At 48.5% G+C, this 27,175-nt stretch overlaps 1 protein-coding gene and 1 non-coding gene across 2 annotated transcripts in view; one reads left to right on the forward strand and one right to left on the reverse strand.

Moving 5' to 3' along the window:
• Positions 1 to 692: 692 nt before the first annotated feature.
• Positions 693 to 27,175, forward strand: part of TEKT5 (tektin 5) — an 80,845-nt gene continuing 54,362 nt past the window's right edge. The window contains exons 1-5 of the mRNA XM_003938737.4: positions 693 to 1,312; positions 5,616 to 5,699; positions 6,303 to 6,373; positions 17,450 to 17,593; positions 22,910 to 23,132. Of these exons, the coding sequence (XP_003938786.3) occupies positions 749 to 1,312; positions 5,616 to 5,699; positions 6,303 to 6,373; positions 17,450 to 17,593; positions 22,910 to 23,132 (1,086 nt within the window). The 5' untranslated portion in view covers positions 693 to 748. The remainder of the gene's footprint in view (positions 1,313 to 5,615; positions 5,700 to 6,302; positions 6,374 to 17,449; positions 17,594 to 22,909; positions 23,133 to 27,175) is intronic.
• LOC120367512 (U4 spliceosomal RNA) lies at positions 15,172 to 15,310 on the reverse strand. Its single transcript, XR_005581882.1, has one exon. It is a non-coding gene; the product is annotated as a U4 spliceosomal RNA (small nuclear RNA).

A 27,175-nucleotide genomic window follows, 5' to 3' on the forward strand; every position in this document is an offset into this window, starting at 1 on the left:
TTCACGCTGTTTTGAGTAGTATTGCTGAGTGGTATTCCATGGTACCAATGGACCTTCTTTCTTCTCGGAGACAGTCCTGTTCTGTCACCCAGGCTGGAGCCTCCCCTCAAGTGATCTGGCTGCCTTAGCCTCCAGAGTAGTTGGGACCATGGTCGGCAGCCACTGTGCCCAGCTCATTTTACATTATTTTGTAGAGATTGGGTCTCAATATGCTGCCAAGGCTAGTCTCAAACTCCTGCACTTGAGCGATCCTCCAGCCACAGCCTCCCAAAGTGCTGAGCTTACAGGTATGAGCCACCATGCCTTGCTTCAGGTAGACTATTTTGATGCCATGCTGGGGACAGAGAAAGAAAGAAAACAACTCATTTTGACCAAATTGCCCCGTGATGATTGAATTCAATGGCTGAACTACATTAATTTTCCTCCCACGGGGCCGAGTCAGGTCGGGGAACACAATTCAGTTGTAATAGGGAGATAAAATGTCACTTCTTGCATCTGAATCTGTGGAGTGTGAAACTCACATTCACTTTGGTGATTACTGTTTCTGTCTTTTTGTGTTGGACAAGATGGCCCCAGCTGGCCTGTAAGTGAGCAAAGGCCCCACTAAAGGTCCCTCTCTCCGTGCTTTATGACACCGATGCTGAGTCATAGAGGTTCTGCCAGGCCCTCAGAGAAGCACTTTCCCCTTTCCTGGTGATGCCTTAGGCCCCTTGAACAGAGTTTTGCCCAAGTGGGGCTGAAGGTAAGGATGGAGTTTCTTGGGACCACTCAAACTGCAAGTTACTGTAGACCCAAGAAAAGCTGTGGCTTGACCTCGCTGCCAGCCGTACAGGCTCCAGTGATCCAGGAGTGCTACCAGCCCTACTACCTGCCCGGGTACCGCTACCTCAATTCATGGAGGCCTAGCCTCTTCTATAAGATCTCCAACGTCCAGACCTGCCCAGATGAGACCCCCAGCACCCAGCGGCCGCCCACCATCCTGCCCGCACTCCGCTCTGCACTCTTCTCCCGCTATAGTCCCCACGATTGGGACCAGTCCAACCAGCTGCAGGTGCGTGGGGCTGAGGCCTCCCGGCTGTGGGCCAGCCGGCTGACTGACGACTCCATGAGGCTCTTGCAGGACAAGGACCAGCTGACGCACCAGATGCAGGAGGGCACCTCCCGGAACCTGGGCCAGAGGTTGTCGGACATCGGCTTCTGGAAGTCAGAGCTGAGCTACGAGCTGGACAGGCTTCTAACTGAGAACCACAACTTGGAGATGGTCAAGAGGCGGCTGGAGTGTGCGGCGGATGAGGTGAACTCCCCATTGCAGGTGAGTACAGGGGCAGCGACAGGGCTGTGGCTGTGTGATGGGGAGACTGCATGCTCATTCCACATCCCTTAACTGAAGATCAAGGTGGCAGGTACCTTGCAGGTCACGTTGAGCTGCATCATCGTATATCCAATCAGTAATACAAGCTCAGTCAATCCAGGATCCTTCCAGTCAAATCAGCGTTTCTTGGACTGAAGAGAATTTCCTTATCTCCTTGAGGCTACATCAAAGTTGCAGGTGTTTCATAGAGATATTGTGTGCACACGTATGCAGGCCTCAGCATGTGTGTACATTCATGTGCATGCATGAGCATGTGTGTGTTCTGGTTCTGAGAGCACATACTTCAAATAACTGCCTCATTTATGTTTTACACAGAGTCTCGCTCTGTCATCCAGGCTGGAGGACAGTGGTATGATCCTGGCTCACTGCAACCTCTGCCTCCTGGGTTCAAGCGACTCTCCTGCCTCCGCCTCCCAAGGAGCTGGGATTACAGGCACCCACCACCACTCCCAGCTAATTCTTGTATTTTTAGTAAAGGCAGGGTTTTACTGTGTTGGTCAGGCTGGTGTCAAACTCCTGGCCTCAAGTGATCCACCCACCTCAGCCTCCCAGAGTGCTGGGATTACAGGCATGAGCCGCCACACCCAGCCCATAACTGCTTCATTTTTCCCCATAATACTTAACATCTCTAACAGGCTCTACACTTGATTGAATACTAGAAATAGGATAGTCTGCATCAAGGTGGAGATTTTTGCTTGCTTTGTCACTGATGTATTCAAGACTGCTATTCAGTGCAGGGCACCTGTGTGTCTGTGTGGGTCCATGGTGACCAATGTCGGTGCTGATTGATGTTGTTGACACTAACATTTTGAATGTATTCCCAGCCTAGGACAGGGCGAAGCACAGAGTAGGCATTCAATAAATGCATGTTGCATACATGAGTGAATATCTAAATGTGGACTGGGCATGGTGGCTCATGCCTGTAAACCCAGGACTCTGGGATGTGGACCACTTGAGTTCAGGAGTTGGAGACCAGCCTGGCCAACATGATGAAACCCCGTTTCTACTAAAAATACAAAAATTAGCTGGGCGTGGTGGCACATGTCTGTAATTCCAGCTGCTTGGGAGGCTGAAGCAGAAAAATCACTTGAGCCCAGGAGGCGGAGGTGGCAGTGAGCTGAGATTTCACCACAGCACTCCAGCCTGTGCCACAAAGCAAGACTCCATCTCAAAGGCAAACAAACGAAAAAGCTAAATGTGGACATTCCCGACACTTCTTTGGTCTCCCAGCCTCCAGCATCTCCCTGCTCAGTTAGGATTGCTTTTGGCTGCATGTAACAGATATGCCACAACAATGGCTTAGCCAAACAGGAATTTATTTTTCTGTCATAAGGAAAATTCCAGAAGGAGACAGATCAGGCGGCTGCAGCCTCAACTTGGTGCCGGAAGGGACCCAGGCTCCTCTCTTTCTGCTCTGCCACCCACAGCATGTTGCCCTACAGTTTCTAAGGCGGTTTTGTGTTTTACATTTCAAGTCCCTGCGTGCCAGGGGCCTCTTGATATTCTCATTCAAGGCAGGAAGGCAAGGGTAGGACAAAGAGCAGACGCAGCAAGGGGCACTGTCACTTTTTATCAGGGGACATGTTTCCCAGAAGGTCCGTCAGCTGTTTCCATTGCTAGCCTGTTTGCCAGCACTTGCATGGGCTCTCTGGCTGCAAAGGATGAATGTTTCCCACTGCATCCAGGAGAGAATCATGGCAGGGGTTGAGTGGACACTGGGTAAGGGACCAGCAGCACCTATGGGAGCCAAACTTGGCCACACAGGATGATGACCAGCTGCTCACTGGAGTGGGTGGGGAACCTTTTGCCTGGAAGCCTCCTGCAGCTACAGGTGCTTCTGTAGGAGAGATCCTGCCTCCGGATCCCCTTGGGAGACACGGCGTAGGTTTCCACCACTCTGGGATTTCCAAACCCATGGATGCTGAGAGCGGGAGGAGGGGTCCTCTGCCTCCCTGTCCCCACCCCCGGATTCTCCCTGGGAAGGACGACGGGCAAGGCTGCTTCTCAGAGCCCCACTGCAGTATTCCCAACCTACTGCTCTCCCTCCCACTCTCTTCTCACGGCCCCATCCTGTCTGGAAAGTCCAGCTCTGACTGGTCACATGTGGCTTTCTCTGATCAGCCACGTGGCGGCAGGGGGACCATCAACATCTCAGTTCTATCTCATGGGCTGCCCCCACAGTCCAGGCAGCCTCTCCCTGCGCAATGTCCTCCACCTCATTCCTGGTCTCCCAATTCCTGCTCCCTTCTAATCCATTGTCCTGACAGCAACTGCTAGTTCCCTTGATGGCCTCCCAGAAATTAATATCTTCATTCTCGAATGCCTTCCCCTCCCCATAACCCCGTCCCTGCTATTGCTGTAGCCTCGCTTCCTCTGCTCCAGTGCCAATGGCTTCCTGTCTGTTCCTCTGCTGACCTCAGGGCCTTTGCACCTGCTATTTTCCCTTCTGGTGCATTCCTACCCAGCTCTGCATCTCTGCTTCTCATGACTCAGCCTTTCTCCTCCTTAGAGAATTCCTCCCTGACCACTCCACTGGTCACTCCTCACCCACTCACATGACCCTGAATATTTTCATCCTGGCCCTTCACACAGTTGGAAATGATTGAGTTTCTGGTTTGTTGTTGTTGTTGAGACAGGGTCTTGCTCTGTTGCCCAGGTTAGAGTGCAGTGGCATGATCTTGGTTCACCGCTTGACCTCCTGGAGTCAAGGGATCCTCCCACCTCAGCCTCCCAAAAAGTGAGACTACAGGCACGCACCACCACCCCTGGCTAAGTTTAAATTTTTGTAGAGATGGGGTCTCACTATGCTGCCTAGGCTGGTCTCCAATCCTGGGCTCAAGTGATCCTCCCAGCTTGGCTTCCCAAAGTGTGGAGATCACAGGCATGAGGGAGGCACTGCGCCCAGTCTGAGTTTCTCATGGGTGTTCTCTCCCCTAGGAGAACACAGGTTGCATGAGAACCTGTGTTCTCCTAGGGGACTGTCAGCCTGGTTCATTGTGCTGTCCCCAGCACCTCAACAGAGCATGACTCCAAGAAGGGGTTCTGGAAATCCTTGTGGCACGGGTCAGTGAGTCTCTGAGTTCTCAGATACATTTGCATCCTAACATTCAGACCTTGACATCCTATTTCCTTCTGCTCCGGGCCCTTTGTGACGTCATAGGCTGGTTTGCCAATCACTGTTGTTTCTCAGCTTCCTATCATAGAGAGCCCCTGAAAAGCCCCTTCTCCCGTCCTCTCTTCTGCTCTGCCCAGGTCTGCATGAGAGTTTTAAGGCCCAGGACTGTGTGGCAGGGTTGTCCTGACCACCTCCCCAAACTGTCCCTCCACTGGGAGATCTGCAAAGAGGAGTTTTCAGCCAGGCAGGGTGGCTCACACCTGTAATCCCAGCACTTTGGTAGGCCGAAGTGGGTGGATCATCTGAGGTCGAGAGTTCAAGACCAGCCTGACCAACATGAAGAAAAACTGTCTCTACTAAATGTACAAAATTAGCCAGGAGTGGTGGCGTATGCCTATAATCTCAGCTACTCCGGAGACTGGGGCAGGAGAATTGCTTGAAACCAGGAGGTGGAGTTTGCGGTGAGCTGAGATCACGACTCTACTTCAGCCTGGGCAATTAGAGCAAAAACAAAACAAACAACAACAACAAACAGGAGTTTTCACGAATATTCACAGGTAATATTTGTAGACAGCGTGCTCAGTGATTGACACCTGTCAAGCCACCTTCACCTGCACAATGAACCTGTAAGACAGGCACCAACATGGCACCCATCTGCAGAGAAGGACGCAGCCGGAGAGGTTCAGCAATCTGCCTAAATGTACGCGATAAGTGGCTAAGCCCTGACCAAAATCAGAAGAAAAACTACACGGAGGATGGCAGCCAACACCATCTTATCTGAAATTATTAGGAAATTTTACTGTATGTATTATTGTCTTTTGGGAAGGCTTGGGACTGCTGATGCAGCTATGGGAATCAAAATTGGTCCTCGGGATGCACTTTATCCTGCTTTCTCTACGTGGGCCTTGCAGCTCTGGATGTATTGGTCATAATACGGCAACTCACAGCTCTCATCGGGAGAGAAGGGAAAGCAGAAGCCCATCTGCTGCCCAGTAAAGAGGTCACATGAAGCAGCCAGGTTTCCGGGAGAAAAGAACAGATTGTGACAAGGGTGGATGCGAATCTCTTTCTGTTCAGGGTCTATGAACAGCTGCAGGTAGAATATACTCTTTCCCGTGCTTCCCACAGGTGGCCTTGGAGTGTCTGTACCATCGAGAGAAGAGGATCGGGATTGATTTGGTCCATGACAACGTGGAGAAAAACCTTATTCGGGTAAGGCATCTCCTGGGTCTGCCCAGTGCCGTGAAGGAGGCGGGAAGGCCAGCAGGTCAGAGAGATTACTGAGCTACCTGTCAGGAGCAGAAGCCACACGTGTCACCCTGTGCAAAGTTAGGGCTCAAAAAGCATGGGTGGAGGCCTAGTTTGCAGTTTAGGAACAGGGAGAAACGGAGTTATTTGACCCTCAGTCTTTTCATCTCCCAAAATAGACATCATAATAATACACCAATAACAATAATGAAAGATAGTGTTTCTTGAACACCTACTATATGTCATAGGCTATACTACTTCATATGCATTATTTAATGTAACGATAAAACAATCTGTAAGTGAGTGCTTGGCACATAGAAGGTGCTATTTTTTTAAATTCTAGGAGTCTATAAAAAAAAGAGTAAAAAAAGGTGGAGCCTCCACAATCAACCCTTCGCTACCTGGCCCTGGGGTCATGTGGATTGAGGCAGAAGCTCCACACTGACATTTCCCCTCCTGGGGTCAAGGGTGGTCGGTGGGAGGGGAGCGGAGAGGTAAGGGCTCGGGCCGGAAAGAGGAGGCTGTCAGGTTCTAAGAGGCACCGCTCTTTCTGACTTTTCATTTCAGGAAGTAGATTTACTAAAATGTTGCCAAGAACGGATGAGAAAATTAGCTCAAAGAATTGACATGCAGATGCGGTAAGGGCTTTTTTTTTTTTTCCTTCTCTTCCCTCTCCTTGGGGTTTGTTTTGGGACTCCCAGGTTTCTGGGGGACAAGCCACACAGGCCCACTTTTGGTCAGTGGCGTGCTGGTAAATGTTCAACAACCAGCTTTCGAGGAAAAAAGGAGTCCTGATCTCTCGGGCCTGCCAGTTTCGGTGGTGTAAATGCTACCACAGTGGCTGATTTTCAGCTGCAAATATGAAGTTACTGAGATGTGCACAATTGACTCTCACAAGCCAGTGCCTCACTGGCTTGTTTGCAACAAGAGTCCTGGCAAGAGACACCTGGCTTCCCTGAGGCCCCTCTTACCCTGTGCCTTCCCCATTTGAGTTCTGAGCCTTGGGAGATGGCAGAGAGTGGGTGGTATTAGGTAGCAAGTCCGGGGCTGGGCACCTCCACAAGGGAGCTGGTGGAGGCGTTGAGCCAGGAGTCTCCAAAAGAAACCAGCTTTTTGTTCTTACAAGATTATGTAACCAGTATCTTAACAAGTCCGGGGACCCCTCTCACAATTAAAGGGAGGCTTGTGTTTTACGGGGCTTGGGGCCCATAGCTAAGCCCTTGGCACCAGTTCCCTGTGGAAGCAGCCGCCTCACCTCCGCCTGCAGCTGGCGCTCGTCTTTAACTCTTTCAGGGCACGCTGCTCTGCTGGTTTTCCTACTTCATTCACTCTTGACACAGACACACAGACAGCATGGGACACGCTGGCAACCGGGCAGTGGCTTATTCGTCCAGCTGCCTGGTGCACATGGGCAGCAGGGGGTGGAGGCAGAGGGGCCAGGCAGCTTCCAAGTCAGCTCTGGGAGCATACATCTTGGTTTGCTGTACCCCAGAAGTCACCTCCTCCTCCAGGAGCCTTTGAACCCCCCAAAGGGGTTAGAACTGTATGTTAGGGAGAAAGACATCGCAGACAAGCTACCCTTAGAGCAAAGAGCTTGGTCATGGCCAGACACATTGGAGAGCCCTAGGAAGACATCGGGGTGGAGGTGTGCAGAAAAGATGCAAATACAGCAGGAGGAATGAAGGCTGAAAGGACAAACACAGAGTTGAAGTTCAATAATTTATGTACCCCTGGACTAATTTCTCACAATTCCACTTATCACCGGGACTATGGAACCCATAGTTTGTCTACAAATTAATTTGCTTAAAAAAACTTAAGCGACCAGGCGCGGTGGCTCACGCCTGTAATCCCAGCACTTTGGGAGGCCAAGGCGGGTGGATCACGAGGTCAAGAGATCGCGACCATCCTGGTCAACATGGTGAAACCCCGTCTCTACTAAAAATACAAAAAATTGGCCGGGCGCAGTGGCTCAAGCCTGTAATCCCAGCACTTTGGGAGGCCGAGGCGGGTGGATCACGAGGTCGACAGATCGAGACCATCCTGGTCAACATGGTAAAACCCCGTCTCTACTAAAAATACAAAAAATTAGCTGGGCATGGTGGCGCGTGCCTGTAATCCCAGCTACTCAGGAGGCTGAGGCAGGAGAATTGCCTGAACCCAGGAGGCGGAGGTTGCGGTGAGCCGAGATCGCGCCATTGCACTCCAGCCTGGGCAACAAGAGCGAAACTCCGTCTTAAAAAAATCAAAAATGATGGAGAGAGATCCAAAATGGCTGATCACTAGCAGCTCGGGATTGTAGCTCCCAGTGAAAGCGCAAAGAAGGAGAGGACACCACACCTTCACATGAATTCTTGTTGCTCACTCACCAGGAGATTCCCAGCGGAGGAGCCCCACGGGTCGCCAGCGCGACTCTTGTGACCAGCGGGACGGTTTTGCCGGCGCCTCAGAGTGTTGGTTCTTGGTGCAGAGTCGGAAAAGCACCATCAACTCCGCTGATTTAGTCAGCGCAGTGGGTTGCTCAGATTTTGGCGCTGAGAATCAGTAAGTTGGATGTCCACTCAGAAAACCAATTACAAAGACGGTAATTAAAAAGACCACAGATGGATAAATCTACAACGAAGGGAAGAAAACAGCCAAAAAAGGCTGAGAATACCCAAGATCAGAACGCCTCTCCCTCAGCAGGGGATCACGGTTCCTCATCAGCAACGGAACAAGGCTTGATGGAGAACGAGTGTGTTCCAATTACAGAAGCAGGCTTCAAAATGTGGATAATGAGAAACTTCTGTGAATTAAAAGAACTTGTTCTAACCCAATCCAAAGAAACTAAGAACTTTGAAAAAAGGTTTGACGGAATGTTAACAAGAATACACAATTTAGAGAGGAATATATGTGAACTGATGGAGCTGAAAAACATAATACGAGAGCTAGGTGAAGTATGCACAAGTTTTAACAGCCGAACTGATCAAGCAGAAGAAAGGATATCAGAGGTCCAAGACCAATTCAATGAAATAAAACAAGAAGACAAGATTAGAGAAAAAAGGATAAAAAGGAACGAGCAAAGTCTCCAAGAAATATGGGACTATGTGAAAAGACCTAATCTACGCTTGATAGGTGTACCTGAATGTGACGAAGAGAATGAATCCAAGCTGGAAAATATGCTTCAAGATATTATTCAGGAAAATTTTCCCAACCTAGTAAGGCAGGATAATATTCAACTCCAGGTAATACAGAGAACACCACAAAGATAATTCTTCAAGAAGAGCAACTCCAAGGCACATAATCGTCAGATTCACCAGGGTTGAAATGAAGGAAAAAATACTAAGGGCAGCCAGAGAGAAAGGTCAGGTTACCCACAAAGGGAAGCCCATCAGACTCACAGCAGATCTCTCAGCAGAAACCCTACAAGCCAGAAGAGAGTGGGGACCAATAGTCAACATCCTTAAAGAAAAGAACTTTCAACCAAGAATTTCACATCCAGCCAAACTAAGCTTCATAAGTGAAGGAAAAATAAAGTTTTTTGTGAACAAGCAAGCACTCAGAGATTTCATCACCACCAGGCCTGCTTTACAAGAGCTTCTGAAAGAACCACTACACATAGAAAGGAACAAACAGTATCAGCCTTTCTAAAAAATACCAAAAAGTAAAGAGCATCAATATAATGAAGAATTTACATCAACTAATGGGCAAAATAGCCAACTAATATTAAATGGCAGTATTAAACTCACATATATCATTATTAATTCTAAATTTAAATTGACTAAATCCCCCAATGTAAAGACAGACAGGCAATTTGGATAAAAAAACTAAAACCCACTGATATGCTGCATGCAGACCCAATCTCACATTCAAGGATACACAAAGACTCAAAACAAGGGATGGAGAAAGATTTACCAACGAAACAGAGAGCAAAAATAAATAAACAAAAAGCAGAAGTTACAATTTTTGCCTCTGATAAAATAGTCTTTAAAGCAACAAAGGTCAAAACAAGCAAAGAAGGACATTATATAATGATAAAAGGATCAACGCAACAGCAAGAAGAGCTAAAGATCCTAAATATATACGCACCCAATACAGGAATATCCAGACGTACAAGACTTATAAAGAGACTTAGACTCCCACACAATAATAGTGGGAGACTTCAACATTAATATTAGATAAATCAATGAGACAGAAAATTAACAATGATATCCAGGACTTGAACTCAGATCTGGAACAAGTAAACGTAATTAACATTTATACAACTCTCCACTTTAAATACACAAAACATACACTCTTATCAGTACCACATCATATCAACTTAGAAGTTTAAACGAAATACTGGTTGGCTCCTTGTTTGTTATTCTCTTCCCTCATTTTCTTTCATGTCTCCATTATTAAGGACAATTATAGGCATACCCATATTTAGACTGCATTCTAGCCCGGGCAATAAAGCAATACCCCCATCCTCTCTCCCTCTTCCTCTTTCTCTTTCTTCCTCTTCTTTATTCTTTTTCTTATTATTCTTTTTTCTTTCAAAAAACAAAAACAAAAACAAAAACAAAAAAACCTTAAGCACAGCAGGGTGACTACAGTCAACAGTAATTTATAGCACATTTTAAAATAACTAAAAGAGTGTAGGGGGCCAGGTGCAGTGGCTCATACCTGTAATCCCAGCACTTTGGGAGGCTGAGATGGATTGGCTCATGAGGTCAAGGGTTTAAGATCAGCCTGGCCAAGATGGTGAAACCCTGCCTCTATTAAGGATACAAAAATTAGCCAGGCATGGTGGCAGGTGCTTGTAATCCCAGCTTTTTGGGAGGCTGAGGCAGAGAATTGTTTGAACCAAGGAGGTGGATGCAGTGAGCTAAGATCATGCCTCTGCACTCCAGCCTGGGCAACAGAGTGACATTCTGTCTAAAAAAAAAGTAAAAATGGGAATGCTTGTAACACAAAGAAATAGTAAATGCTGGAGGGGATGGATACCCCAGTTACCCTGATTGATTGTTACAAATTGCATGCCTATTTTAAAGTATCTCATGTACTCTATAAATATATACATCTACTATGTACTGGTAAATTCATGCACCCCATGAATATATACACCTACTATGTACCCGTAAAAGCTTAAAAAATAAAATCAAATAAATAAAAATCAAGTCGGTGAATAAAATCCCTTAAATATTCTTTTTTTTTTTTTTTCTTTTGAGATGGACTCCCACTCTGCCACCCAGGCTGGAGTGCAGTGGTGCGGTCTCAGCTCACTGCAAACTGCACCTCCTGGATTCCAGCGATTCTCCTGCCTAAGTCTCCCGAGTAGCTGAGATTACAGGCCCACGCCACCACACCCAGCTAGTTTTTGTATTTTTGGTAAAGACGGAGATTTACCATGTTGACTAGGCTGGTCTCAAATCCTTACCTCAGGTGATTGGCCCACATCGGCCTCCCGAAGTGCTGAGATTATAGGTGTGAGCCACTGTGCCCAGATGAAATACTTGTATTTAAACAGGCAAATTTTAACAAAGGGAGAATTGGAAACAGGCTAGTGTCTTTGTTTTATTGCATTTTTTTTTTTTTCTTTCCCAAGATGGAGTCTTGCTCTGTCACCCAGGCTGGAGGACAGTGGTGTGATCTCTGCTCACTGCAACCTCTGCCTCCTCAGTTCAAGCAATTCTCCTACCTCAGCCTCCTGAGTAGCTGGGACTACAGGTGCCTGCCACCGCATCTGGCTAATTTTTGTATTTTCAGTAAAGACGGGATTTCACCATGTTGGCCAGGCTGGTCTCAAACTTCTGACCTTGTGATCCATCTGCCTCAGCCCCTCAAAGTGCTGGGATTACAGGCATGAGCCACCATACCCAGCCCTTATTGCATTTTTCTTGCACTTATTTTTTAAATTACTTATTCTTTTTTTATTGACAAAAATGGTATATGCTGTATCACGTAAAACACGATGTTTTGAAATTACATGTATATTTTAAAACATTGAACTAATTGGAACTAACACATGCGTTATCTCACATATTTATTCTTTGTAGTGAGAACACTTAAAATCTCAGTGATTTTCAAGAACACAGTACCTTGTTATTAACTGTGGTCACCATGTTGTACAGGAGATCTCTGAAACTTACTCCTCTTGATGAACTGAAATTTTGTACCCTTTGACCAACATCTCCCCATCCCCTACTCTGGCCTCTGGTCACCACCATTCTACTCTGTACTTTTATAAGGTCAATTGTTTTAGACTCCACATGTGTGTGAGATCATGAGATATTTGTCTTTCTGTGCCTGACTTACTTCACTTTACATGATGTCCTGTAGGTTCATTCCTATTGTCACAAATCACAGGATTTCCTTCTTTTTTAAGGCTGAGTAGTATTCCTTTGTGTATACATACCACATTTTCTTTATCCATTTATCTGCTATGAGACACTTGGGTTGATTTCATATCTAGGCTATCATAAATTGTTTTGCAATAACTTTGCCCATTTTAAAACTGGGCTGCTTTTTTTTGTTATTGAGTTGTCTGAGTTCCTTACATATTTTGGACAGTAATCCCTTGTCAGATGTATACTTTGCAAATATTTTCTCCCATTTGTTAGGTTGTCTCTTTACTCTCTTGATTGTTTTGTAGGCTGCGCAGAAGCTTTTTAGTTTGATGTAATCCCATTGGTCTATTTTTGCTTTAGTTCCTGTGCTGCTGGGGTCATTGTCCAGGCCAATGTCATGGAAATTTCCCCCCATGTTTTCTTCTAGTAGTTTTACAGTTTCAGGTGTTACATTTCAGACTTTAATCTTTTTTTTTTCTTTTAGACGGTGTCTCAGTCTGTCACCCAGGCTGGCAAGCAGTGGTGCAATCTCGGCTCACTGCAACCTCCATCTCCCAGGTTCAAGCGATTCTTCTGCCTTGGCATCCTGAGTATCTGGGGTTACATGTGTGTGCCACCAGGCCTGGCTAACTTTAATCTATTTTGAGTTGATTTTTGTCTATGGTGTGAGATAAGGGTCTAATTCATTCTTCAGCATGTACATTTCCACTTGTATCAATACCATTTATGGAAGAAGCTGTCCTTTCTCCATGGTACGTTCTTGGCATCTTTGCTGAAAATCAATTGACTGTAAATGCCTGGATGTATTTATGGGCTCTTTATTCTGTTCTTTCCTCCACTTATTTTGTGATCTTCTATTTATGGCAAGAGAGAATGGTTTTCCATTTGTAACTGCCATGGCACGTGACAAACAGCGGCACTGCAGGGAAGAGGAGGGCTGATGTTTTGGAAATGGGATAGTTTGAGCCGGCAGAGTGAACAATTTCCAGACTTAAAGTGGGGGGCTGGACCTCAGAGGAGGAATCCTGGGAGACTGGGGTCGAGAGGCTGCTTATGCAACCCCAGACAGTGCCACCACAGGGCGGTGGGGAGCTGGAAGAACCAGGAAGACTGAGACAGATGGAGACAGTCCCAGAGACAGAGGCACACAGATAGATGAGCACTGCCTGGGTAACAAGAGTGAAACTCTGTCTCAAAAAAAAAAAAAAAAAAAAAAAAAAAAAAAAAAAAAGGGACAGAGAGACATGAAGAGATAAACACAGACAGAGATGGGGACAGAGAGACAGAGGGACAGAGAGACACAGAATCAGATATGCCGGAAAGCTAAATCAAGAGATGAGACAGATGAGAAAGGCAAAGAGATGGAGAGAGACAGATACAGAAAAAGAAGAAAAGAGGCCAGGCACCGTGGCTCACGCCTGTAATCCCAGCACTTTGGGAGGCTGAAGTGGGTGGATCACTTGCAGTCAGGAGTTCGAGACCAGCCTGGCCAAAATGGAGAAACCCTGTCTCTACTAAAAACACAAAATTAGCTGGGTGTGGTGGTGCACGTCTCTAATCCCACCTGCTTGGGAGGCTGAGGCAGGAGAATCGCTTGAACCCAGGAGGCAGAGGTTGCAGTGAGCCAATATCGTACCACTGTACTCTAACCTGGGCCACAGAGCAAGACTGTCTAAGAGAGAGAGAGAGAGAGAGAGAGAGGAGAGAGAGAGAGAGAGAGAGAGCAAACACAGAGTGAGTCAGGGAGAGGATGAGGGCAGGTGAGGGCAGCAGTTCACTTTGTGGAGACCGGAGGCTGAGCCACCCTGGATGGAGGCTGTTTGTCCCTGGGCACTGGCTGTGCGTCAGAGGACTCCTGCCATCTCACAGGGAGGCAGCTCCTGCTGCCGGAGGGGTTGGGATTCTCCTCATTAACCGAGAGCCGGTGCCTCATTAGCTGGGAAGAGCCTGGTATGTCCTCACCGACTTGGGGAAGCTCAGCCACTGACCTGTTCAGGTGGCCTCGCTGGCATGGGCGGGCACCAGGCTGTTGGCTCATGATTTTCTTCGAAGCCTGAGGCCCGCATCTGGGCAGGGTGGTGTCCTCACTGTACCAGGTGCCCTGGCGAGGCAGAAAAGGCAGAAAAGGCTCTTCCTGACAGAGTAGGAGCTTTGTCTGAGCTTTTCCCAGTGGGCTGACAGCAGAGTGAGTTTGGCACTGGTCCAGCCCTTGGTTGTGGACCAAGTGGGGAGGGCAGGGCTGCCTCCTCTTACCAGGCCTCATGACAAGGGCCAGGCAACTGGACACACTGGACTCTGAGGCCCCCGGGTTTCCCTCGAACTCTCTGACATGCTTGCTTTCCACGTTCTGGCCTTGCTTCAATTCCAGCTCATTAGCAGGACAGGGCCCCATTTCTCCAGGGCTCTGCCAACTTGGAAGCTCCAAGGGCCCCAGGACCGGGTTCCTCCTGCCCCAACATGACCTGTGCTTCCTGATAGGTAGGAACCCACCCACTATTGGGATTTAACTTCCTGGTTCCTGGCCAGCTGGAAACCAGCAACCAACATCCGTAGCAGGAAAAAAAAAAAAAAGATATGGATGGAGGAGAGGGAGGGAGAGACCCACAGAGACACACAGAGGCTTAGACAGAGGGAAACTGAGAAAGAGACGAAGATTAGAGAGACAGAGACATAGACACAAGAAGGGAGGGAGGGAGAGAGAGAGACAGACAGAGAACAGAGAGAGACCCTCAGAGTAGCGGGTATCTGACTTAACCTCACTTAATGGAAATGATTCCCTTCTCTATTCTCACAATTCTTCTAAACACTCCAAGGCAAAAGTTTCAGCGGCTGCATATGTGTCTGTAACACCAACCGATCTCTCTTTTCTCAGCCAACAAGGCAACAGAAAAAAGTCCAGGCTTAGAACCTTCTGGAGGAAACATATTCTAGCTAGGATTTAGTGAGTGCCCACTTAGTATTAATAGTTAGGTCTGAAGTGATCTTCTATTAATGGAAAGGGTGATGGGTTTTTCGTTAAAGAAAGGAATGTAAATTTTCCTTTTAACATATATTTATTTGTGTGTTTATAAATATATATATATATAGTCTTTTTTCTTTTCTTTTTTTTTTTTTACTTTTAAATAACTCAGTCTCTGTAGAGACTGTCAAATATTGCCAATGCCCACTATTTCAAGTCATCATGGCAGGGTATTGGGAAAAGTTTTCAATTAGCAACAATCGTGCCTCGGATAAACCTCATTGGCTACGATACTGACACTGCGCAAAGCTTTATTTACTTATATTTTAAAAGTGAGTTTAGGCAGGGTGCAGTGGCTCACGCCTGTAATCCCAGAACTTTGAGAGTCCAAGGTGGGCGGATCACCTGAGGTCAGGAGTTCAAGACCCGCCTGGTCAACACGGTGAAACCCCCTCTCTACTAAAAAAAATACAAAAATTAGACCAGGCGCGGTGGCTCATGCCTTTAATCCCAGCACTTTGGGAGGGGGAAGCAGGGGGAGGATTGCCTGAGCTCCAGAGTTCGCGACCAGCCTGGGCAACACGGTGAAACCCGTCTTTACTAAAATGAGAAAAATTAGGCGTGTGAGGCAGCGTGTGCCTGTAATCCTAGCTACTCAGGAGGCTGAGGCAGGAGAATTGCTTGAACCCAGGAGGGGGAGGTTGCAGTGAGCTGAGATCGCGCCACACTTAACTCCGGCAACAGAGCTGGAATGCAATGCAAAACTCCGTCTCAAAAAAACAAAAACAAAATAACAACAACAAAATTAGCCTGGAGTGGTGGCGGGCGCCTGTAATCCCAGCTACTAGGGAGGCTGAGGTAGGAGAATCCCTTGAACCCAGGAGGCAGAGATTGCAGTGAGCTGAGATCTTGCCACTGCACTCCAGCCTGGGCAACAAGAGGAAAACTCTGTCCCCCCGAAATTAATTAACTAATTAATTAATTAAAAGTGATTTTTGAAAAGAAACGTAAATAGTAGAGTTTGGTATCTGGCGAGAATCATGGAAGTGATCCTCAAACGTCTGGAATTTGGCAGTCACCTTTAAATCTAAGCTTCTTAGTCAAGATACCAACCAGTTCTCGGGCCTTAAGCCTTGGCCCTGGTCCCTTGTCCTCTCTTTACCTCCGCCCAGTCTCTGACACCGCCTAGCGCCAACCCTAAACAATCTCTGTCTTCACAGAGCCCCTGACCCCGCCCAGTCCCTGACCCCACCCAATCCCTGTTCTCATCTAGCCCCTCATTCCACCCGTTCCTGATCTCGAGATCCCTACACAGCTGGTGTTTCTAGCTTCTCTGCTTGGTGTGTGTGATGTTCTTGGCTTGGAATGCCCCAGCAGCAATTCCCCCATAATGTCTACTCCTGTTTATTATGAAAACCCAGCTCAGGTACCTCCTTGGGAAGCCTTCCCTGACCACCCTCTCACCCTCAATTAATGGTTGCCTCCTCTGCGTTATTTCGTATTTGCAAACCTGCAGGATGCCCTTACCATTCTGTTCTGTATTTATTTTTTGTATTTGTTCACACAAATTTGTGAGCAACTAGAAGGCAGTGACTGGGTCGTCAATTATTCGTGTCTTATCCCTCAGTGCCCAGTATAGGGTCAGATACAATGATTGATTTAAGAAGTGATTTGACTTTAATCAGGCTTTTCCAAAGTGTGGATTGATATCTTCTAAATTAGGCCAGGAAGCTACAGCTGGAGGGACAAATCTGGCCCGCCATCTGTTCCTGTGAATAAACTTTTATTGAGATGAAGCCACATTCATTTTGACATATCTGTGACTGCTTTCATGCATAGTTGAGTAGTTACAGCAGACACCATATGACCCTACAAAGCCTAAAATATTTACCATGCAACCCTTTACAGTAAATGCTTACCTATCCTTCTTCTGAAGGACAACAGGGGCCAGGTGTGGTAGCTGACACCTGTAATCCCAACACTTTGGGAAACTGAGGCAGGGAGGATCACTTGAGCCTAGGAGTTTTAAGACCAGCCTGCACAACACAGCAAGACGATCTCTACAAAATATTTTAAAAGTTAGTCAGGCCCTTGGTGGCACATGCTTTGAGTCCCAGCTACTCAGGAGGTTGAGGTGGGAGGAGTGCTTGAGCCTGAGAGGTCAAGACTGCAGTGACCCATGACTGCCCCACCGCACTCCAACCTGGGCGACAGATTGAGACTCTGGGAAAAAAAAAAAAGGAATAAGGGACAAAGCTGTTTGGAGTCGGGAGAGGTGGGAGAGTGGGGGGCCTCTGGGGATATGGTGGGGCATCGAGGTGGGAAGAGGACTGAAAAGCTACTGGGTAGCTTCCGGGGGGTCTAGGCTTACAACACACACATGCCGTGTGGCCCAGGCTGGCAACTCTGGGCAGGTGCACAGTACACAGATGACTCCTTCCTCCCTGCAGGGATAACCGAGATGCTCAGCATGCCCTGGAGAGGGACCTCGAGGACAAAAGCTCGGCCCAGTTCATCGATGAGAAGTGCTTTAACCTGAGAAATACGTCAGACTGCATCAGCTTCTTCCACGGCGTGGAGAAAATCGATGGCACGTAAGTATCGGACTCCTCCTCCCCATCCCGGATGTCCAACTGGACTGAGGGCTTCTGCTTCTGCCAATGAATGGCAAAGGGGCATCGTGTACCAGTTAAGTGGGAAGTGGGAAGTGGTGTGGTTGAACAGGGGTCCTCTAGTGCAGGCGGCAGAATCCAAGTCGGGTTAACTAAAGACGAAATGGAATTGACTGGCGGGCTCTGAGGGAGCCACCATCTCAAGGGGAAGCCTGGAGGGAAAGGTTCTGGCAGTGGGAGCTGTGTGGTCCGGATGCCTTCATCTTTCCATCCTTGCCCCACTGTTCAAGATCCAAATTTCAGGAAGAAGGAGAATGCCATTGGCTTAGTGAGAGTCGCACAGCCGCTGCTGCTCAGCAGTTTCAGAAAAAAATTCCAAAACAAGTGATGAGCTCAGCAGGGAGGCCAGCCGAGGTCGGCTGGTGCTGGTGGTGGTTTAAGAGTGAATTCCTGCCTGGCCAGGCGTGGTGCCTTACTCCTGTAATCCCAGCCCTTTGGGAGGCCGAGGCAGGAGGATCGCTTGAGGCCAGGAATTCCAGGAGTACCAGACCAGCAAAGACAGACAGGGAGCGGAATCTGGAGCCAGGCTGCCTGACTTCTAATCCCAGCCTCTACACTAACACTGAGCAAGCGACTTCATTTCTTTGGACCATTTCTGAATCTATACCGCTGGGAGAAAAATAGTACCCACTTCCCAGGGCTGCTGTGAGTATGAAAAGGGTGTGTGTGTGAAGTTTTTTTTTTTTTTTTTTCTTTTTTTTTTTTTTTTTTGAGACGGAGTTTTGCTCTCGTTACCCAGGCTGGAGTGCAACGGCGCGATCTCGGCTCACCGCAACCTCCGCCTCTTGGGTTCAGGCAATTCTCCTGCCTCAGCCTCCTGAGTAGCTGGGATGACAGGCACGCGCCACCATGTCCAGCTAATTTTTTGCACTTTTAGTAGAGACGGGGTTTCACCATGTTGACCAGGATGGTCTCGATCTCTCGACCTCGTGATCCACCCGCCTCGGCCTCCCAAAGTGCTGGGATTACAGGCTTGAGCCACCGCGCCCGGCCTTGTGTGTGTGAAGTTTTAAGCACAGAGCCTACTATAGAATAATAACGGCCAACATTTATCAAGTGCTTACTATGTGCCCTCATTTTCTCGTCACAGCGGCTATGAGGTGGTGCCTTCTGTGAGCCTGTCAGGATTGTGGGATTGTCACAGCATTGTGAGATTTTATGCAGAATGCAGACCTGCTTCCCAGTTGGCAGTCTGAGGTCTGAGAGATGCTGAGGATGAGGAAGAGGTTGAGGTCTATCTTGGTTTCTCTCTCTTCCGTTTAAAAAAAATCCCGGGGGTTCCCTCTCTCGGCTTTGGAGCCCCCCTCCCTCTGTCTCTGTACAGGGTAGTTTTAAAAATTAAAAATAAAAAATAAATTAAAAAAATCCCTAGTACATAGAATTGTGCTTGGCACATGTTGGTATGCAATACATTTTTGTTGAAAGAAAGAATGAATGAAAAGAGAATGCCAGGGAAAGAAGCAGCACAGGAAGGGAGGGAGGGGAGAGAAGGAGGGTGTTCCTTGGCAGTCTCCTTGGCTCAAGCCTGGCCTCACTTTCTGGATCTTAACAAATGTCGAAGTGCCGGGGTGACCCTTTGGGACTTCTGACAATGACAACTCCTGGGAACTTACCTCCTCTTCCTGACAAGGTGCTCTCCCCCATGGCACTGGCAAAGTGAGCAGGACTTACGGGGCTTGGCCCCCCTCATCTGCACAGGGAGTCCAGAGGGTCTGTGTTCCAAAATAGATTCATCTCCAGAGACCTAGCGGCCCTGGAGCCTCCAATTTCCATACCCAGGAGAGGCCTGCTATTTAAAGTCCCCCATGTAGAGACTCCATGTGGAAGGGAGAGCTGCTGTTTGTGATGACTAATGGCTGCCCAGATGTGCTAGCTTCAGGTTTTGTATTTGGGCCCCCCTCCCCTCCCCACCTCCCCTTCTCTCCTCCTCTCTCTTCTCTTTCTTTTTTTGATACAGAGTCTTGCTCAGTCGCCAGGCTGGAGTGCAGTGACAAGATCTCAGCTCACTGCAACCTCCGACTCCCTGGTTCAAGCCATTCTTCTGCCTCAGCCTCCAAGTAGCTGGGATTACAGGCATGTGCCATCACGCCCAGCTAATTTTTGTATTTTTAGTTGAGACGGGGTTTCACCATGTTTCCATGATGGTCTTGATCTCCTGACCTTGTGATCCACCTGCCTTGGTCTCCCAAAGTGCCGGGATTACAGGCAAGAGCCACTGCGACTGGCCCATATTTGGGATTTTCTTAAAGCAGGGCTATATCTGGGTGGATTAAAGAGGATGTTTGGTGACTATGAACTGCAGTATCTCTATTCACTGTAGTTCTTGTTACCATGGATTAATGATGATGATGATGACAATGACGATGGCAGTAGACACCTTTTACCTGCTGTTTGCTATGTGCTAGACATCATGCTGACAGCTTCATATGCAACGTCTCATGAATAATAAACATTTTTCAGGTGCTTACTCTGCCCAGTGCCGTGGTAAGGGCTTCACATTTAAACACTTAGCAACCCTGAGGGTTGGTATCATTATCCCCATTTTACAATGAGGAAACTAAAGGTCAGAGAGGTGAATCGACAAGCTCAAGCTCACACAGCAAATGGCAGAGCTGTGATTCTGAATCTACATTGAATACTGAGCCCGTGTGTTTTACCAACGGTGCCTTCCTGCCTCCCCAGCAAAGCCCCGCTATCCTCTCCATGTTTAGAGGACACAGACTCCAGAAAGCGTTTCCCCCTACTGAGTCGCACTGCCTGCTGAGGAGGCAGGCTATCTTTGGCAAATTCCTCCCCAGGGAGAATGTGATTAAGTGGGTTATTTTCTCTGGGGAGCTCAGCTGTCTGCTGCAGCAGAGGGCAAAGGCCTAGAGGTTGCTGTTCATGACATTGACAGTGTCTCCCCATTCAGAGGCAATGGAGACACTCAAAGTCAACCTGTGTGTTTCTCTCTGCTGTCCTTATCCTCTCCTCCTTCCTCAGTGTCCCAGGATGGAGCGATGCTTCACTCTCTGAGCTTCAGGTCTTGGTTGGATGAAAGCTCTGAACCTGACATAGTGCCACTCCTGTCTCCAGAAGCCCATGATGCCTGTTTATTGCTTGATTTTTAACTCCTGCAAAAAGCCAGGCAAAACAATCACACACACACACTATATGATTTTTTAAAATTTCTATTCGCCATGCAACCTAAGCGTGCTTTAAAATGTCTGAAAACAGAGTTCTAGTTCAGAAATTTGAGTTCAGTTTTCTTCCCCTGCTGCCTGAGTATAAAAATCTGCTTTATTTAAGAACTGGAGACTTCCTGGACCACAAAAGACCTTGAGAAGTCACCTAGTCTGCTTTACCCAGGCCCTGAAGCCAGCAGAAAGAAACGCATGCCCTTCCTCAAAGCCTTCCCAGATGAGAAAACCCTGCATGGTCCATTGCTTGTTCGTAGCAGGGATTTACATGCTCTGCTAGGAAGAACTTTATATTGTCTAAACTGAGGAGTTCCTCGTGTGTCCCCACCTCTGAGAAGCCTTCCCTGCCTTTGCCTTTGCTAATGTAGCCTGTGTACCCATCCATTGATCTCCCCAGAGACACTTGCCAGCTGCCATGCTGTGTGTCCTGCAGAGCAGACTGTCCTCTGCAGATCTTCTCTCCTGGGCTCTCTGTCCTTAGGTTTCCAGATGGGTTCAGCCAGGAGGAGGGGCATCAGCGGAAGACAGGGAGTGGGAGGCGAGAGGCTGTGATTTCCTCTCCTGCTCCCTCTCTCCCAGACACTGTGGTCCACTGTGGTCCCTCCTCTTCTGGGGCTCTTGTAACAACTATTGCTTCCTTTTCTCTTGCCCTTTACAGCTGGGATGGTGAAAACTTCATGCATTTTCTTTTCTTTTCCTTTTTTTTTTTGAGACAGAGTCTTGCTCTGTTGCCCAGGCTGGAGTGCAGCGGCATGACAGCTCACTGCAACCTCCAACTCCCAATTCAAGCGATTCTCCTGCTTCAGCCTTCCAAGTAGGTCAGATTACAGGCACGTGCCACCGTGCCTGGCTAATTTTTGTATTTTTAGTAGAAGCAGGATTTCACCATGTTGGCCAGGCTGGTCTCGAACTCCTGACCTCAAGTGATCTGCCTGCCTCAGGCTCCCAAAGTGCTGGGATTACAGGCATGAATCATCACATTTAGCACTTCATGAATTTTCTGATCCCTGACCATCTCATTACCCTTCTGAGCATTCCTCTATTCCCTTTTACAACCCTGACCAACACATAATGACACCACTCCATTTGTCTCCTTCATCTTCCTGCTGCTGCTTCTTTTAAGACAGGGTCTTATTAGGCTGTGATCATGCCTCACTGCAGCCCGAACTCCTGGGCTGAAGCAATCCTCCCACCTCAGTCCCCAAGTAGCTGGGGCCACAGGCATGCACCACCACACCCAGTTAATTTTGGGGGGTATTTTTTATAGAGATGGGAGTTTCACCATGTTGCCCAGGCTGGTCTTGAACTCCTGGGCTCAACTGATCTGCCTGCCTTGGCCTCCCAGCGTGCTGGGATTAGAGGCATGGCTGCTCCACCCTCCACTTTCTAAATCCCTTCCCTGCACATAACACAATGTGTAAATATCTCCTCGTTCACTGTCAGTCTCCCTCATCTGGCAATTAATCGCCACGAGAACACGGATGCTGCCATTCGTATTCAGGGCCCTCTCCTAAGGGCCTGGTTGGCGTGTGGTAGAAGTTGAAGGAATACTCCATGAATGAATGGCCGTGAAGGTAGCATGGCCACATTCTCATCGCAGACTTGGAGGGACCCTGAACCACCTCTGTGCCCGGTGCCTGCTTCTTGGCTGGTCCGACTTGTATTTCTGGTGGTGATGGTATGGGTGTGAGGGAAAACAGCTGCCTGAGGGAGCCCCTCTCTCTGACCCACTCGCTGGATGCCCTTCTGCCAACCAGCTGTTCTCTTTAGGGTTCTCTTGCCTCCTCATCAGGACAGTGGTTCTTAATGGGGTGACTGTCCCCTCCGCCAAGGGACATTTGGCAATGTCTGAAGCCGTATTTCGGTTGTTACACGGGATGGTGAGGGAGCTACTGCCATCTAGTGGGTAGAGGCCAGGGATGCTGCGGAACATCCCAGCATCCCACACTGCACAGGACGGAAAACCATCCTGACCCAAAGGCTGAGGCTGCCCAGGCTGAGAAACGCCAGATTTCGAGGGCTCCCAGGCCTGCTGCAGCTCGCCCCTGTGCCTTCGCAGGATCTCCGTGCCCGAGACCTGGGCCAAGTTCAGTAACGACAACATCAAGCACTCTCAGAACATGCGGGCCAACTCCATCCAGCTGCGGGAGGAGGCGGAGCACCTCTCTGAGACCCTGTCGGATCAGATGTGGAGGCAGTTCACCGACACCAACCTGGCCTTCAATGCCCGCATCTCCGAGGTGACGGACGTGAAGAATAAGCTGCAGGTGCAGCTGGCGAAGGTGAGCAGATTCTCCCAGGACCCCTTGCCTTCTCTGCCAAGCCCTCACCCTCCTCCTGTGAGCCTGAGGGGTATCTGGGTCAAGCTGGCTCTGCCCCTGGTGCCAAACTAGTACTCTCTCTGCCAAGGTCTGTGGTCTTGTTCATTCTAAAAGGGGCCAAGGCCTGAGCTTCCTGGGAATTTAAGCATTTAAGCATCCAGGTTACATCCTCTGTTGCTCACTGGAGGATGGAGCCTGGAGGTTGGCCTGGCTGTCCTCAGGAGACTGTGATGCTGCCAGGACCCCTTATTCTCCATCTAAAACCCACAGGTCTGAGTGCAACGGGTGCAGAGAACGGAGCCCTGCAGGCCATTGTCTCTGCCGCTCCAGCACCTCTTGTCCGCCCACAGCAGCATCTTTGGAAGTGTAACCTTTGACTTCCAGAGGACTCAACAGCACCTTAGCAGTCTAAAGTTTCCCTGCCGAGGGCTGTGGTGCTCTTTGGATCTGAGGAGTCTGCAGCACTGCCCGATTCTGTCATCTGTCCGCTATGCCCACACCAGCGTGCCCTTTAGGCATTCAGCATCGTGCTGTTTCACAGCTCCGGGTTGGCTCTTGGAGTCCTCTTTGCGTGGAATTTATACTCCCTGCTCAACATGAATTTAGATTCCCACTTGGTGCCAGATGCTGTGCTAGGCACTAGGAATAAAATGACGAGCCGTATAAATTAGGCCCTGGCCTCTGGGGACTTGACATTCTCCTTGAAGAACAGTGGTGGCGGTGAAATTTAGACACAGAAAGATTTGGGTGACAGGTCAGAGGGAACTTGCCTTGAATTTGTATTTGCAGAACAGTACCTCTTTTACCTCTTTTTAAGGCCAGGCACAGTGGCTCATGCCTGTAGTTCCAGCACTGTGGGAGGCTGAGGGGGGCACATCACTTGAGGACAGGAGCTTGAGACCAGATGGCTAATATGGTGAAACCCCGTCTCTACTAAAAATACCAAAAATTAGCCAGGTGTGGTGGTGCGGGCCTGTAGTCCCAGCTACTTGGGAGGCTGCGGTGGGAGAATTGCTTGAACCCGGGAGGCGGAGGTTGCAGTGAACAAGATCACACCACTGCACTCCAGTCTGGGTGAAAGAGTGAGACTCTATCTCAAAAAAAAAAAAAAAAAGAAAGAAAGAAAAAGAAAAAAAAAGGAACTGTGCTCCTTTTTTTATTGCATCTATATCTTGAGGGGCTTAGTGGGCTACAGGCAGGGTTTGATGGAAATTACAGTGGTAGATTCAGCCCACCTGCAATTGCTGCCCTTTGGTCTGGTCCTCCAAAAGAGACCAAAAAAAAAAAAAAAAAAAAAGTTTATTTTATTTTTATTTTCTTCTCTCTCTCTCTCTCTTTCTTTCTTTTCTTTTCTTTTTTTTTTTTTTTTTTTGAGACAGGGCCTTGCTTTGTTGCCCAGCCTGGAGTACAGTGGCGCAATCACGACTCAGTGCAGCCTTGAACTCCTGGGTTCAAGCAATCCTCCCACCTCAGCCTCCCAAGTAGCTGAGACTACATGTGTGTGCCACCACACCTGGCTAATCTTTTTAGTTTTTTGTAGAGACAGGGTTTCGCTATGTTGATTAGGCTGGTCTCAAACTCCTGAGCTGCGGCAATCCTCCTACTTTGGCCTCCTAAAATGCCAGGATTATTGACATGAGCCACCCCGCCCAGCCTCAAAACAGGAGTTTCCATGAAATCATTGCAGCGTTTTTATATGGAGGAAACAAGGGTGGGTGAGCCAGAGACTCTCATGGGACCCATGCTGGGTGGAACAGAGAAGCAGGGGACGTGGACACCAAGAACAGATCAATAGGCAGATGAGCAGCCAAAAGGTGGTGGGAAGAGGATTCCCGAGAGTGCAGCAAGGGCAGAGGAAGCGTCGGGACCAGGCTCGAGGAAGGGGCAGGCTAGGCTCAGATCATTCTGGTCCGAGTGAAGAGTTTGGAATCCCACCTAGGAACAATCGGGAGCCTTTGAAGGTGTTAAGCACGACAGTGTTCCGATCCAAACTCATCCTTCTGTTGATTTCTTTTCTGCCTGGATGGTGGAAGGGATACAGAGGTTAAGAGTGATGCAGGGGCTGGGCGCGGTGGCTCACGCCTGTAATCCTAGCACTTTGGGAGACCAAGGCGGGTGGATCATGAGGTCAAGAGATCGAGACCATCCTGGTTAACATGGTGAAACCGCGTCCCTACTAAAAATACAAAAAAAATAGCTGGGCATGGTGGCGCGTGTCTGTAATCCCAGCTACTCAGGAGGCTGAGGCAGGAGAATTGCCTAAACCCGGGAGAGGGAGGTTGCGGTGAGCCGAGATCGCGCCATTGCACTCCAGCCTGGGTAACAAGAGCAAAACTCCGTCTCAAAAAAAAAAAAAAGAGCGGATGCAGGGAGCGAACGCGGTGCCTCATGAATGTAATCCCAGCAATTTGGAAGGCAGAGGCAGAAGGATCCCTTGAGGTCAGGAGTTTGAGAACAATGAAATCCCATCGTTATTAAAAATTAAACCCCATCCCCAACATGTGAAACCCCATCTCCATTAAAAATTAAAAAATTTAGCTGCGTGTGGTTGTGGGCACCTGTAATCCCAGCACTTTGGAAGGCAGAGGTGGAAGGGTGACTTGAGGTCAGGAGTTCGAAACCAGCCTGACCAACATAGTGAAACCCCTGTGTCTACTAAAAATACAGAAAATTAGCTGGGAGTAGTAGCGTGCACCTGTAATCCCAGCTACTCAAGAGGCTAAGGCAGGAGAATGGTTTGAACCTGGGAGGCAGAGGTTGCAGTGAGCTGAGATCGCACCACTGCACTCCAGCCTGGGCGACAGAGCAAGACTCTGTATCAAAAAAAAAAAAAAAAGAGAGGATGGAGTGGTTAGGAGGCTCTGGAAGAGGCCCAGGGAGGGTGAAAGCTGCCTGTGCTGTTGAGGTGACAAGTGGAAGAAGTAATGGAAAAGGGTGAGCTACCTGGAGAAGGCAAAGTCAGCATCGAGCTGGCCTGTGCACCTTCCCTTTATCTTTCATGAACTGTTTTCCTATGAATCCTCTAGGACAGGATTGGCAAACTTTTTCTGTCAAGGGCTAGATGATAACTGTTTTCAGCTTTGCAGGCCCTATGGTTTCTGCCCCTGTACCACAAAAACAACCATGTACACAAATGAGCATGAGTGCGTTCCAATAAAACCTCACACAACTAAGTACTGGCTGGATTTGGTCCACAGGTTGTGGTTTTGATAACCTCTGCTCTGGAACCTAGCTCACAAGTCGCTTCCTCCAGGAATCCTTCCTAAACGCCACAGCTTGTTTGCACTCGCCATCTCTGGGTGGCCGCTGCATTCTGAGACTGTGGTTTTCATGGCTTCTTCCATCTCATACCTTTTGGCTAGAAGCACTGACCCTGAGCCAGACTGCATGGGTGTGATGCATCCTCTATAACCTCGGACAGCTTTCTTCACTTCTCTGAGCCTCAGTCTTCTTGTTTGTAGAATGAGGATAAGAATGACTGTCACAGGAGGCTGAGGCAAGGAGGATCACTTGAGCCTGGGAGGTGGAGGCTGCAGTGAGTTATGACTGCACCACTGCACTCCATCCAGCCTGGATGACAGAGCAAGACCCTGTCTTAAAAAAACCAAAACCCACAATTGACTGCCATGAGGATTACTTGAGTTAATGCAGGTACGACACCTGAATGAGTGCGGGCACGTAGTAGGCACCGTGTCTGTGCGCGTGGCTGTGATCTTACTGTCATAGTTGGTTTACATGCCTGCATATCTTCAGAGCACTGCTCCTGATTTAACCTTGCCCCCTGCTGCTCAGTAACTGCCTGGCACTCCTTACTGCTTTGTGCAATGAATGGAAGGAATCTACAGTGTTGAGGTGGTTTTCTTGAGACAGTCTTGCTCTGTAGTCCAGGCTGGAGTGCAGTGGCGCCATCTCGGCTCACTGCAACCTCTGCTTCCCTGGTTCAAGCGATTCTCTTGCCCCTGAGTAGTTGGAATGATAGGTGCCCCCTCACCACGCCCTGGCTA

The sequence above is a fragment of the Saimiri boliviensis genome, chromosome 12, assembly GCF_048565385.1.
Source record: "Saimiri boliviensis isolate mSaiBol1 chromosome 12, mSaiBol1.pri, whole genome shotgun sequence".
Classification (NCBI taxonomy): domain Eukaryota; kingdom Metazoa; phylum Chordata; class Mammalia; order Primates; family Cebidae; genus Saimiri; species Saimiri boliviensis.